This window comes from Lissotriton helveticus, chromosome 11 (genome assembly GCF_964261635.1).
Source record: "Lissotriton helveticus chromosome 11, aLisHel1.1, whole genome shotgun sequence".
In the NCBI taxonomy this organism is placed as follows: domain Eukaryota; kingdom Metazoa; phylum Chordata; class Amphibia; order Caudata; family Salamandridae; genus Lissotriton; species Lissotriton helveticus.
Genome location: NC_136072.1, coordinates 862610572 through 862625369, shown reverse-complemented (window position 1 = coordinate 862625369; position 14798 = coordinate 862610572). Strand labels below are relative to the sequence as shown.

Below are 14798 nucleotides of genomic sequence, written 5' to 3'. Positions count from 1 at the left end.
TCCAGCTTGTTTTTTTTGTTTTTGTTTTTTTAATAGATCCACGGTTCCTCCACAAATTTATGGCAACATTTTTTGAAAACATATTTTTGGGCCCAGGGGGGGGGGTCCCTCCACCAGGCTTAGGAGGACAGGGTATCCCTACCCTGCCCCCTTTTGCCTTTTTTTAAAACTTTTTTTTAGGACTCTAGACTGAGTCCCAAGTCCTAAGATGGCAGCCACCACTTCCTGGTTGAGGTGGTGGCAGCCAATCAGATCTCAGCTTGAGATCTGTCGGGATCCTCTGAGCTCCGTGTTCCTATATATGCAGAGCTTTTGAGCATTAATTGCTCAAAAACTACTGAACAGATTTACACCAAAATACAAAAAGCACTCTTTCTGGGCCAAGATCTAGCTTTCTGCCTAATTTAGTGTAAATCAGTTTCGGCTGTTGCTATGAATGTTCACTCCGAAATTCTACATGCGCAAACTAGTCAAAATTTTTTGGGAAGATTGCAGCACTTTGGGGGTCATTCCCATCTTGCCTATGTGACAGTTTGGCAGACCTAACGTTGTTACACTTCATTAATGTCCGCATTTTTTTAATCTTCTACTTCCGTACTTTCTAAAAACTCTTAATGAACACTTTAGGGCGCCAGAAATGTAGAGAAACACTGTTTCATCTTCAGCTATTAAACAGCCAAGATGTATGTTTTAGCATCAGTATGTTTCTCAACGCTGCAGTAAGATGCTGGAAACCTACAGAAGGTTAGACCCCTGGGTGTGGTTTGCTCCCTCATATTTTAACAAACAACTCATTCCCAATGCAATATTTACAGAATGTATTACTGCTTTATTTTTATTTTGCGTTTTATCTTGTGATATAGCTGATATACTTTTTGAAACAGATTGGTTGATAATGTATTGTATCGATTATACATGGCTTTTAGATTTTTGCATGTTTTAAGTGGATGTTTTTAATATACTTGATTTTGTTTTATGGACACATTTTACAGCATAAATATCATTGACTTGATTTGACTAGTCAGAATGTGGTACTTTCCAAAGAAAAATTGTGGAAATTCATCAAATGGGGCCAACATTAATAGTGACGCAAAAATGCATTTCCTATGACTACCCAGTGGTAACTTCCACTGGATTATATATATATATATATATATATATATATATATATATATATATATATATATATATATATATATATATACACACCAAAATGTGGAGTTAAGAAGAATAGAAAATCTACACTTGGCTATACATACTTTACAATATTGTAATATTTGTTGCCGATATGGTGACATCAGTCAGGCCATGAGGGTGGGATCCAAGCCAGATTTCCAAGCTATGCATATAAAATTATTTTATAAATAATTACTATAAATGGGAATAATTTTGCATATTCAGTGACAATTCAGAAAATCTGGCATGGGTCTCACCCTCTTGGTCAGGCTGAGGGCACCCTTTCATCAGGAAAAAAAACAGTTCAGCACTTTAGTCAACAATTTCAAATGAATAAATAGGTAATCCAAGGGCATCTGAGCCAGATGGCAAACTGAGGTCTTGATGTCGCCATGCAAATGGCATTCCTCACAGTGGCAACCTGGGAATGTAGTTTATCTGGCTCAAAGAGCAAACAAGGCCTCACCTGTTCAGCAACCTGAGACCCAAAGAACAAAACCTCTTGAAACTAATATGCCACAGCTCCCGAAACCAAGCATTTCTGTTGTTCGCGCATCCTTTTCTCCTCCCTGTCTCGGTCTCTTTGTATTTTCCACCCCTGGCCTTTGAATGGACTTCATTGTATTGTGCGGTTTGTGAGATCTATGGTCTACCAAAGACCAGTTTTATCACGTTAACATGCAAATGTGCTTCAGGCCATTTGTATTTCGTTTGAAGCTTTTTGTATAGTTTTTGATGTACATTTGAGTGTCAAGTTGCTCTTTGTGACCGGTGAATGGTTCTTTTCCCTTTTTGCCAGTTAGATTCTGTTGAGTAGATGGCTCATATTCATTTAGAGACATATCAGTTTATTAAGGTCATGTTTAAAACATGCAATAAAGTACTTAATACATAGTAATATCTGTAGGTAAGTTTCTTGCTATTTATATTCACCAGCCTACTGTCTAGAGTCCAAATACCAGACTGAAACTTGAGTATTTATTTCAACAGTATCCGTGAGATGTTGCTAATGGGTTTGAATGAAGCACATAATGAAATGTGAGGTCTGTAGTTAAAGCATTCAATAACTTGGCCAAATAACACTGCAGAGGTACAACCAGTGCTTACGTGGTGGGCATAGAACCCCTTTTAGGGACTGGTAATTATATTTCAGCATTGAACTTTAAACAAAAGCAACATGGCACAAAATGGACAAAAAAAGGGGTAGAAAATATAGGAAAACATTGAAAATAAGAGTAAGCTGGGATCAAAAAGAGCCTTCATTAAACTGGGATAAAGAGGCAGAAACAGTAAGGCAGGGGAAGACAGAGGCATGGGGTGAAAGCAAGTATATGCAGCTCTGTTATTCCACAAGCCTGGCATCCAACAGTAGCAGAATCCTATGAACAAACCTTTAGCCCTGCAGTTACAGTATTGCAAATTAAGAGTTGGGTACAGTATTCCTTTTGCAGTTAACAATGCATGTTCTATATCTCTGTTCTCTGAACTAAAATAATATAAATCTTCATCGAACAAAGGTGTCAAATGTATCTGCCCACAAAAGAATCTTCATTGGGAGTGAATTTGGAATTCCTCCCTCTCTGAGCTTTCCCGCTTCACCAAAACTTTGTTCAAAGGCTATCCAGCCTTGTGGAGTCCATCTTGACCACAGTCTGCTGCCTTTCAATTCAGAAGACTTTTGATTTCCATTTCAGAGACTAAGTTAGAACATAAAACGTATGACCGGGACAAACCTGGCTTCTGTATCTGACCTGCTCTCCTTCAAAGTAGGCCTTACATCACACCTAGGTACTGGTCAAACACAGCTATCGCAAAAAGAGCCCACAGGTACAGAACAAGGGTCTGAGGGGCATGTGGACTGTGTCAATCATGCTCGGGAGGGGGATCCCTTTTAAGTGCAGTTTCCCTCACACACTAAGGGTGTCATGCTTCATCATAGGGGTGCCTCCTCGCAACGAGAGCCTAGTCTTGACGTGGGCTACAACCCCCTCGCTGCGAGGGAGGAGCACAGGGATGTTTTATATTGGTAAGGAGTGTCATTCTAAAAGCCTATGCAAGTGTGGTATGTTGTGAGTAAAGTGCAGTGCTAGAGTGAATGTAGTTAAAACTGGCTACAAGGTTAGCTTATAACAAGCTTTATTCAGCTACCTTGTGACAGGATTAAAAACAAATAGCTAGTAATGTAACTGCCGACATTAGAGACAGCTGCATTAGAGGACGATCAACATGTTTTGGCCTTGGGACCTATCAAGGTGTCATGGCCTTCATCAGGATCAACAAATAGCTACTGAAATTAGTGAATGAATGCAACAATCAATGGGTGTGAAAGTAACAAAAACGGTGGTATATAATACTGAACCAGTGGTCCTATAGTTCAGTAGATTCACCGATGGAACCCAGATAGGTTAGAAAATTCACCTTATCTGTCCTGGGCTATTAGCCAAAGGTACACACGCCATCCCAACCGCTCAACGTGAGCGTGGGTGCAGGGATCGTATGTCCAACCGACTGGGCAAACACAACCAGATGACTGTGATTGACTCTGAATGCTTTTTCACACTATTTTCATTTAAAACTGTAGAAATTCACATCTCCAGTTCACTTTATTGGATTTTTTTTCCTGTTTTGTTCTTTAAATTATTCTCTATTTTATGAATTTGAGTGTTATTTTTAGGGTGTTGTGTTTTCTACTTTAACTGTTTTGGTAACTCTAAATGCTTTTCATATTTTCCTAAACTGAGCCTGTCTGCTTCATACCATAGCTACCAGAAGTTGAGCTCAGATTTAAATTACAGAAATATTTACTGAGCTTAACAAGAATAGCAACATTACTTGTGGTAGGCTACCACCCACCTCAACAAATAATCCACTTTCTCAAACTCACAAACTCACAGGTTTATGGGTTTTAACTAATTTATGCAGGAATACATGTCCCGGAATGCCCCCCACCCATCCATGGTGGTAGATTAGTATACAGGTAATAATGCAGATTGTTGCTGTCATATTACTTATAAACAAATCCGTTTACAAGTGCAAATCAAAGCAAGCTTTATAAATGCCAAACATAGTTTACCCTCAAATTAAGTTATCTGCACACACAAGTTCAAATTAGTTGCACAACGAACTCTTTGAATCCAGACCATATGTTCTATATTTAATTTATTGAGATCAAGTTTCTTGCTCCCTTCAGCAAAACAGTACACACATACCCTTACAAGCATTTATATTCACTGGAACCCAATATTTTAATGTGTACTGATTTAAATGAGCTGAGAAAACATCTAAATATATCCATGTGGGGGTGGACTAACACACAATCATTAATTAGGCCTGGAATTGAAAAGTATTCCTTTAATTGTTTTTTAAATCATCTGGATTTAATTATTTTTGCAGACCTTTGCAAGTAATGCTTGGTGAGACTTCAGCAACAGGCACCAAAGAATTAAGATTTTAATTGAATTTAGTCAGGCAACAGCCTGCGTATTGTTAATTTGGCATTTAAATAATCGAATGATGCTTGAAAGCATTGTTTCTGCAGCATCCAGCAACTCAGCCCTGTTTGCTAAAAATGTCAAGTCTGCCGCCGCTAAATGGAACAAGCGTAATAAATGATGTACCAATCGCGCCCCACTTCAGTCCGAGGACATCGCACTTGCACGTGCGGTATTATACAACAAAATGGAACATTATGTGTGACTGGTGGAGAATTGTTTTTTCAACCTAGGTTTCATTGCGCCCCATATCATCACTCTGAACCTTCACAAGCCTACAGGAGGGCAATTGAGGTAGCACAGAAGGGATTCCAGTAGAGCGCTAATGGCTCATTGAGCTATATGTCTGTGCAATCTTTCTGGATGCAGACTTTTGTTTTTAAAGTTGTCCAAGCCTGTGGCTCCTATTTAGCCAGAGTGAACATTTCTTCATTTCTTGATTGAAAGTGAGCGGGGCTTAATTTGTTCTGGTGGTGGAGGTGGTGGGTGCCAGCACTTATATTGGGTAGCCTGGTATTACTTTGTATTATCAGATTTTATCGCAGAGCAAAAAAGAGAAAAGTGGAAAAGGGAGAAAGAATGAGGAAGAGAAAGATCGGAAAACAATTGGCAACATCTTAACCAGCACGATAACTCCCAACAGCAACAGAGTATTTAAACACGTACAATCACTGAACCATCTTACTACTACGGATCTACAGTCAATCAAATTTGGCCATATTCCGGGCTCAGGAGCACCCTAACCTACCATAACCAACTGGGACTCAGTAACAACCCAAGATGCAATCCTCAAAGAGGCTTCAAACTTTGAGGACTGGGGCATTGAGCTAGAGCCCAAAAAACCTCAGAAATACCCATATGTTCTAATAGCACCCCCTGACCTCCTCCCAGAGGAAGCATATTGAAGTAGGGAGCCTGGGGAGCTACCCACGATTGGTTAGTTGGGTCCATGGAGGAATCTAACCCCCTAAGGATCCATTGCAGTTCAACGCACTGATCATTCAGGTGGCAATCTGCAGCACAGTCCCTGGAGGGATCAATGCAGCCGCCAAGGGCCAGCAATTTCAACACTGTTTCCTAGCACAATGGAAACGTTCCCCCTCACACCATCCACAGATAAGTAACTCAGCATCAAAAGCTCAATTTTCAATCATCAACTGGAGACATGGTTGCTGAACCCTACGACATTATATGGATTCCATGAAATCATCCACCCAGCTACGCAAAGAAGCTTTTTCAGGCGACCCTCGGGGGCCTCTCTATCTTCCTAAAGCAAGGAGACATAGTGTCAACTTCCATTCCTACGCAAGACCATAGTGACCTGCATGCTCTATCAATAGAAGGCCTAAAATGTGGTCAGAAGACCTTCTCCTTGCTCCTCAATAGCTATTTGAATCCTCGCAAATCCTCCAAAGCAAGTGCCTTGGGGTCACTGTGCACGAGTATAAAAGAAATTATTGAAAATGATCCAACCCACGAAATTGTGTTAGCTGGGGACTTTAACACCAAATACCTGGGTCAATATAAACATGCAGTAAAAAAAGTCCAATGAACAAACCCAATTCAACGACCTACTATCCGCATTCAGGTTAACATCGGCAGACAAGATATAGCCAAACATAGGAAACAAGATCCCCCACACGTTCAAAAAACATTCTACTATTGATTACATGTTCATGTCAAACTACTTGACAATCTCCAAAGTTTCGACATTGTAACCCATGGAGAAAGTGATCACAACCCTTTGGTCAGAAACCTGAACCTAAACCTCCAGATAGCTGATACTGGCCAGGTGCTAGATCTCTCAAAAAGAGATGAATTACACAACTTCCCCAGGTGGCCAAATGGCACGAGGATGGGACATCTCAATGCACAGGCTCTTTACCTGGGTCATCATTTTTCGGACGGAGCACCGAGGAAGCAGATGAGAGGAGGAGGACCGCAATATAAGGGCCTTTGAGGGGCAGTGGGGCGATTGGGATGGTCGCAGAGCGCAAGTCTAAATAAAACATGGAAATAAGCTCCGAGTGAAAGGAATGAACTTAGTAACTTGCACTCTACTAGAACTTTCGACCCTTTCACCTGGGCTGATTCTGCACTACAGCCATTGGACTTTATGATGTACAAAAGATTTTTTTAAATTAACTTTATTACTGTATTGTAATGGTTTTAATTAACGTATGCAAGAAATAAATGAAAACAAAAAAAACAATGGCGAAAGGAAAAAGTAGAGAAAAAAAGAACCTGCAAGGGTGAGCTACAGTCTGAAAGTATAATGTGGTGAAAAGAGGTATAAGGTGGAATCAAGTATGGACGGCCTTTATATTTTGCAAACCCAGCATTGAGCCAAGAAAACCTCAATCCAGTCAAGGTGAGATGGGTTGGCTAGATAAGTTTCCTCGGCCCTAAATGGCTCTTGTACACCCTCTACTTTAATTTTGCATTACAGGGCCACCCAGCCTAGAGAGAAGGCCAACGGGCTAGAGGAATGGGATACTGTGTTGGGAATATAGGGGTCCCAGATTATCTAAACCAAAATATCTACAACGTTAGTAAATTTAAGTTTAGATTTACCATACATAACTCTACATATATGTACCTTAACAATATTCAAAGTATGTAGATATGGAGATAAGAACAGTAAATCTATACTTACCTACATATAGGCATCCCCTCGATATTTGGTAACCGGATATTCGAGACTACAACTTGCAGGGATCTGCAGGGGACTTCTCGGGGGATGTATTCTAGAGCTTTTTGGGAGTAACTGGGCCAAGCTAGGGCTGAGTTAGGAAACACTCAATGCACGATGGAACAACGAATGATCTGTGTTGGTTTTTGTGGTTGTGTCTCCATATTAGCTTGCACTTAGGATAAGCTAATTTCATATGCCATTGCTTTTGCCTTTGTTTGTTATGTGTGTGTGCTTTGAGTAAAATACCTTAAATTGGTAACAGATAACTACATATATGCAATATACATGCATGCATCCCTACAAACATTCATGCATACATACATACGTATGTATGTAAACAGGTAAATGCTAAGATATCACTTTACAATGTTGTCATGAGAAACCAGTGAGCCAAGCTAATATTACAAACTTCTGAGCATCCCATGATCGAGTTATACAAAACCTTACAAATAAGTGGATTATATGACCTGAAACGAATCTAGAAGACACAGACGGCTTACTATTGAAACATGCCTTGAATCTAATAAATAGCATTAACAATGATGCTATTTTGGTACTTAATTGGATTACCAATAGGATTTGAAATGAACAGACTAAATAGTGCTAGTAAACAGCATACAATGTTCGACAAGTAGCACCCAGGTGAATGTGTATAAACATTATTGAACATTAAAGTGGCATTTTATTTTATCTGAAGACCACTCATATGTTCTTTTTAAACCATGTCAACAATGTCATCGTGCACATCATAGTGTTTGTTTTGGGGTGATGGTATTTTGAAAATACTGAAATTAGTAGCAACAATAACTAAAACAAAGTGATGAAGAAAAACAACTCTAGCCCTTTCTAATAGATTGTTCTTCTGTTTTTTTCCTTGACAGAGAGATGAGACAAGGACAACATTTCCCATAATTCCCAACCAAGTTGGATCAGCAACCAAAATGAGATCAACGAGCCATTCTGCATACAGTGACTTCTGTACTCCTCCCCCTGGAACTCTGGGTAATAATTATTTGATTTACATTGGAGGTGCTTTCACGTAGATGTCAGAAATTATTACATTTATTTTCCAAATTATCCGCTCTTGGAAATTGCTTTTCTGTTAGGAAAGGGCACAACGTTTGTCTTACCGCCTCATTCCAGCACGGTCACCTGTGTTATTGGAGTATATACAAAGAGACCAAGGCTATATGATGCGACATTAGTGTACATGAAAAACAGACACACATTAATTTTCATTTACCACATCGTAAATCCAGTGCTTAATTTGAGCCGGTGGTTTCCAGTGCTAGGCACTTGCACTTATGACAGCCTGCAATATGGTGGCACTATCTGTCTAATTTGGAAATGAGCAGAGCAGTTGTTCATTCATTCCATGTGCATTAAAACGGCTAATACCTGCTGCCAAATGTATTCTTATAACTCTGAGGGTCAGGAATAGTCTGAATTGTCACACTTGTAGGAGCATGATGGCCAGTAGTTGTGTTGATACGGTCATATGCGGCGCAGGCAGGCGCTATGGGTGGTGCAAGTTGCAATGGCTGCCTGACGCGGGACCTAGCACATAGTGTACTAGAAATCAAGCACTGCGTAAATGGGGCAAGGCAACACTCAAAAATACAATTATTAAACATCAGGTTTGTCTCCATCTCCTATGTGCTGGTCTTGTCTGGAAAAAAGTTCATCACGCGCATTCTAAGGACCTGTAACAGGAGGGCATACTGTGCATCTCTCCACCTTGGCGGCGTATCACCACCATAGGTCCTAATGCAAGGAAGGAAATTCTGCCCTCCCTGGTCCTTTGGTTGTGTAGTGAGAAGCAGCCACTAATGTGGGTAAAGTGGGCTCTTTCCACTCCTGGAACCCGGTGCCCACTGCACCTGCTGCACCACTGATAGCTACACCCCTGACCCACCAGACATGAATGAAGCCTTTTGCTTATCAGCAACTCCTTGCTTAGCAAAACTATCTTTGTGCAGAATTAATAGTTGGCACTTGCACGGGTCAAAGGTTGCAGCTGTTTTTCATTTTTATACAATTGTTTAACCACATACAAGTCTAAAGAGAAAATAATAAGATCGAAATAATTGATATTACCAGGAGCGCGACTGTCTAAGAGCTATGGTTTGCCTAATTATTTGTGAAGACTGCATGAAAACTTGTCCTAAAATACTGGAGGGGATGTTGTCAGCTGCTGTCCCAGTGTGTTTCAATAGTTGTAGTGGTGGCTGGTAAAGTGGCTGTCTGTTGTGCCGGAACAGCAGTAAAGATCTTACTTCTGATGCACAAACGCCCATCAGCAGCACATGACTCAGAATTATAAGGGGTGCAGTATTAGGCAACCCAACAGGTGCCTGTCTGCACGCTTTTCTTCAGGTGAAATCTGTTCCAGTTCATGCAAACTGCACACGTTGTCCTAAATTTCGAAGTCTGCAATTCACAATTCTACGGTAATTCTGCTGCACCCGGAAAATAGCGCATCCCGTGGTACTTGTATTTACTGAGTGTGCAAAATCCACCAGGAATTGTGCAGGATTTACATTTGTTTTGTTTGTAGATTTATATAGCCGACTTATCACCCATAAATGTATCCAGGCCCTGCCCATGGGCATGGGGAGATGAAGTGATTTGCCCAGAATCACAGGTTGTTGCGCTGACCAGAAGCTCGAACCTGGATCCCCAGCTCCAAAGTCGGTAGCTCTGGCTGCTGGACCACATCCTCCCCCTCCCTTAAATGCGGTTCTAAAGACTTTGGGGCAGATGTACGAAGGCCTTGCGCCGCCGGTGCGTCACTTTTTCCCATGTTAAAAATGACGCACCGGCGACGCAAGGCCTTCATAAATCTGCCCCTTTGAATGTATCTTAGTTCAATAGTAAGTTTATTGAGGGAGAATGAAAGAATGATACAAAAATATAACATTGCAAAATTACATATGATAAACAACCTAAAAATGAGAAACAAAGACAATCAATGTGTAAATCAGGTTAGCATAGCATACAAATGAGAATAACAGTGGTACACATGTAGTCGGTTAACAAAGGATAATTACCATGTATGTCGAAATTATGATGATATACAATGAGCAATGACATTACAATATGATATGAATATGAGGGAAGTCAAGGAGGTTTAGACACTTCTTGATGTAAGGGGTTTAAAGAAAGAGAACGACGGGCACTAGCATCAATAACAGTGGAATAGGTAGCCATAAATCTGAAAGTTTCAATGTCCTATGTATCGGATATACAAAGGTTGTGTCCAGTCTATGATTGTAACAACCAACATACCACCATGCTTGACAAATTGGTGCAATCCTTCCAATTCCTGGCAATTTGCTGAAAGGCAACTGCTAGCAACACATCTATTATTTTTATATTAGATTCACAGTTGGCCCAAATAGGGGATAAACTTCCTAAGAAAACATGTGAAGCGGAGAGAGGGTAATTTGAGACCATACCTTTTCCCAAAAACTGTGAACGGACTCTGAATATATCTTAAACACTTATGTTTCTGCACTGGTGATATAGGTATGATTAGGTAGGCCAACAGTGTCATTAGCAATTGCAAATGTAGCTAAATCACCACCAAAAACCTAATAAAATATTTATGCCATTGTGATGCTTGTGAATTCCACCTCTGGTACCACCACTCAAAGCAGGGAAGTCTCCTTCAGCACGTTCTATTTCCAAAATTGATCAGGAATGAGTGAACTCACAAACAGGCAATTATTTCCAAACTATTGAGCTGCTGTCAGATTACCGGTTTGTGATTAATAATAATAAATAATAATTCCTATACGTAAAGCTTGAACATGTCACCCTTTAAGGGTTTCAAGGCACTGGGGCCGTCGGGGAGATTAAGTGAGCTATTGCCCACAACAGGTGCCGGGGATCGAACCATGAGCCCCGCTCTCCGAGTCAGCTGCTCTGGTCACTGCACCACACCTCTTAGTGTACAAAGATAAAGTGTGAGCTTCTAGGGTAACCAAAAAAAACCTCCTCAATGCTGTTGAACTATGTTCTGGAGAGGTAACAAGCTTTAGGGTCCTGGCTTATAATATACTCATAATTATTTGAAATATGGACTCTGCTACTAATATATTATGAATCTAAGCTGCACCTTCAGGTTATCAGTAATAAACTAATTTGCAATAGTCCTTGACAGGTGTTTCAAATTGCTGTTAAGCATAATAGTCAATACAGTACTTGTAATTAAACAGGCCCTGGCAATAATGTTCACATCAGGCGCACTTTATACCAGTGGTGTAAGTGTAGTAAGACAGCCTGATCCTCTCCAGTTGGTCAGAAAGTGTGACAAAAACAATTGCTCCAATTGGTTTATATGACAGCCACATGTTTTCAAATATTTAGAGTAAAAAGCAGCAGGATTTACAGGTGGTTCACTTAGGGAGCTTCTTCAGTATTGCAATACTTCCCAGTCTGTGACAATTAAAAGGACCAGGCTTTCTCCGAAAAAAGATATCTTTTATGCACCTATTTAAAAGAAATATGAGCCTGATACAAAGATGTTAAAACACTGCATTCAGATTAGACAAACATGCAGGTCATGGAAGATACAGTACCTTTTACATGCTAAATCCCACTGGGCTGCGTCTTAAGGAATTTCGGGGCCCTGAGCAAGACATATTTTAGGGACCCCTGTTCAGAACAACTTTGCATTTTATTACTCATTTTCTGCTAATTGAAGAAGGAATGGTGCCAAACAAACTAAGAAAAGGGTTTGCACAAATACTGTTTATCAGACCTGTCAGCCTTAGGGTGGTCTTCCCCCCCAATGTTTTGCCTTCCTTCTGCATTTGGCATTAGTACTCTGCACTTTAGCACTGCTAACCAGTGCTCAAGTGCTTGTGCTCTCTCCTCTAAAAAGGGTGATGTTGGTTTATCTCCAATTGGCGTATTTTATTCACTTATAAGTCCCTAGTAAAGTGGCACTGTAAGAACTGGGACCGCCAGTTCTCCGGGGGGTAGCATGGCTCGAGCAGGAAGGCGGCCAGGGGCTTTTGTGTAAAGCAGCCACTTAACACACACATCCAATGAAACCCACAGTGGCGCAATAATGGAGACCACACCAGAGGTTATATTTGAAAAATCAAGATCTTTTATATAGGCTTTCAATTAGAGCAAGGCATTGGTAATTCATTAGCTTTTCAAATAAGCATTTCATTAAGACATTTCAGATATCACGTGCAGGTTGCATTTCCTGAGAAGAGTAAGCATTTCAGTAAGGCTTTTCATTAAAACTACAGCCAGCTCATCTATGCAATTAAACATTAACTGACCCCGCCTGTCGCACCAGACTCTTGGACAGGCAAAGGGGTAATGGTATGAACCTGGAGGATCCTACAAGATGCGACATTTATAATGCATCTAAGCAGCACATCAAACCTCTCATGGACGCTTCTCCTGGAAAGAATAAAACATATCAGCAAGTACTTATCAGTCTAACAAAGAACTTCAAAGAACACAGCCTTTAGTCATTTGTGACAAGCCTTTCTTCTTGTGAATACGGGTCGGCTGCGACCCAGATCAGACCATCAGCATGTTATGGAAGTCCACCTCTGCAAGAAAATTCAGTACAGTGAAGTGACTCTCCCTCTCATTAAACAGGCTTGTAAACATGGTACACTTTAACCCTTTCAGGCTTGTAAATATGGCTCACGAAGAATAATGCAGGCTTGTAAATATGGCTCACGAAGAATAATGTAGGCTTGTAAATATGGCTCACGAAGAATAATGCAGGCTGGTAAATATGGCAAAACAATGCAATGAGGCACATTCAGAAAGGGGCCAACAGGGCCCAGTCACAGTTAACCCCGGGGGAGGGGTGACCTCGGGTCTTACTCGGCCTACCGCCCTCCTCCCCAGGGGGTTACCTCTCTTATTCGGCCCTCCAGGGCCCTTGCGTAGTCGTCGGTAAAGGGGGAGGGGTGTCCGACCCTCCTAGAGCCTCACTCGGCCCAGCGATGTGCCGGACTGGCTTCGGGGCACCAGGCGCCGGGGCCGGAGCGAGATCAAGGGGTGAGGCTCAACCGGAGGGGGCTCTCTGGCTCCGCAACCCCCTCCGAGGGGAAGTGCGGCTTTCCCCGAGCGCCGGGCTTTGTCTGCGGGGCCCGGCTGCAACAGCCAATGGTGAGGTAGCTTGGGCGGGGGCGCGGCCGATGACGCGGCGGCGCTCCCGCTCACGTGACGGGGCCCAGGCAAGCTTCAGGCCCGTCACGGCCTGAGGAACTTGGTGCGGCGGCCCTCTCCTGGTACCGGGGGCCGCCGGGGGGAAATCGATGTCGGCGCTAGCCACAGCGCAGGGCAGGCGGCCTCGGGACAGGCCGATGGTGCCGCTGAGGCGTCGTGTGGGCGGCCTGGTGCCGCGGGGACAACTCGAGGCACCGAGGTACAGCGCTAGCGCCGATCCCGGGTAGCGCTTGGGGGGCTTCACAGAGCTAGGTGCTGGCAGGACAGGGAGGCAATCTCGACGATCCCTGACAGAGCAGGCAGCCTCTGACACAGCCCTGGGCAGGAGGGCAGATTACAGCGCTCCACAAGTTAGTCAGTCAGAACTGCAGGCAGGATGGGGACAATTTATAGCGCTTGTCATTCAGTTCAGAAAGGGGGAGACAGGTAGGCCCAGCTGAAGGCAGGGGATGCGCAGGGCAGCTTAGTCCAGTACCTGGTCCCATGGAGTAGGTTTCTTGGCGCTTGGATGGTTCTGCGCCCTTAGTTGCTTGTTTCTTGAAGTTGCTGAGGAGAGGGGAGGGTGATGAGTTGAAGGCCTGAAGAATTTCTCCTCAGTCACTGCAGATGGGCCCTGGGGTTCCCTACCACTGGGCCAGATCAGGGGGCTAGCTTTGGACACCTCACTGAGCTTAAGAGGCAGCACCTAAATCATGTCACTCCCAGTAGCATAGGTTCCTCACTAGGCCCTCCCGCCTAAAACTCCTGCGTGGGTTCCCCAGGTCAGTGATGCCCCAACTGACTAGAAAAGTTCCCTCCCTGGCTTACATATGCCCATGTCAGGTGACCACTCTCTAAGGCGGGAAAAGTCAGGTCCGCCTTCCTTCTGGAAGGTTCCAGGAGCTTCCCCACTCTAACTATGGACAGGGGCTGGGTGGCTGGTGTTGCAACAATGTATGGGGACCCAGCCTGCTCCTGGCAACTAGGGTGCTACACTAAAAAGACCACGCTGCAGTAGCAGGGGCCAGTGGCAGCCATGTTGAAAGTAGAGAGCACCTGCACCCTAACACAGATTAGCTATGAGAAGGTGCCCGAAGACCTAGGGGCCAGCAAAAAGTAGGTGGGAAAAATGAGGCAAGGGCAAAAAATCACCGGGAAAGACCACCCTAGGGCTGACCGGTCTAACAGGCACTATATGTACCCAGGGCCTGTAAAGTAAATGCTGCTAGTGGGTCTGCAGCAGAGGT

At 42.8% G+C, this 14798-nt stretch overlaps 1 protein-coding gene across 5 annotated transcripts in view; it reads left to right on the top strand.

Annotated features, from left to right (window-relative positions):
- Positions 1 to 14798, top strand: part of RTN4R (reticulon 4 receptor) — a 906839-nt gene that overhangs the window by 696084 nt on the left and 195957 nt on the right. For all 5 annotated transcript variants that reach the window (XM_078665914.1, XM_078665916.1, XM_078665918.1 and 2 more), the window contains one exon: positions 8244 to 8364. In XM_078665914.1, coding sequence (XP_078522040.1) covers positions 8244 to 8364 — 121 coding nt within the window. The remainder of the gene's footprint in view (positions 1 to 8243; positions 8365 to 14798) is intronic.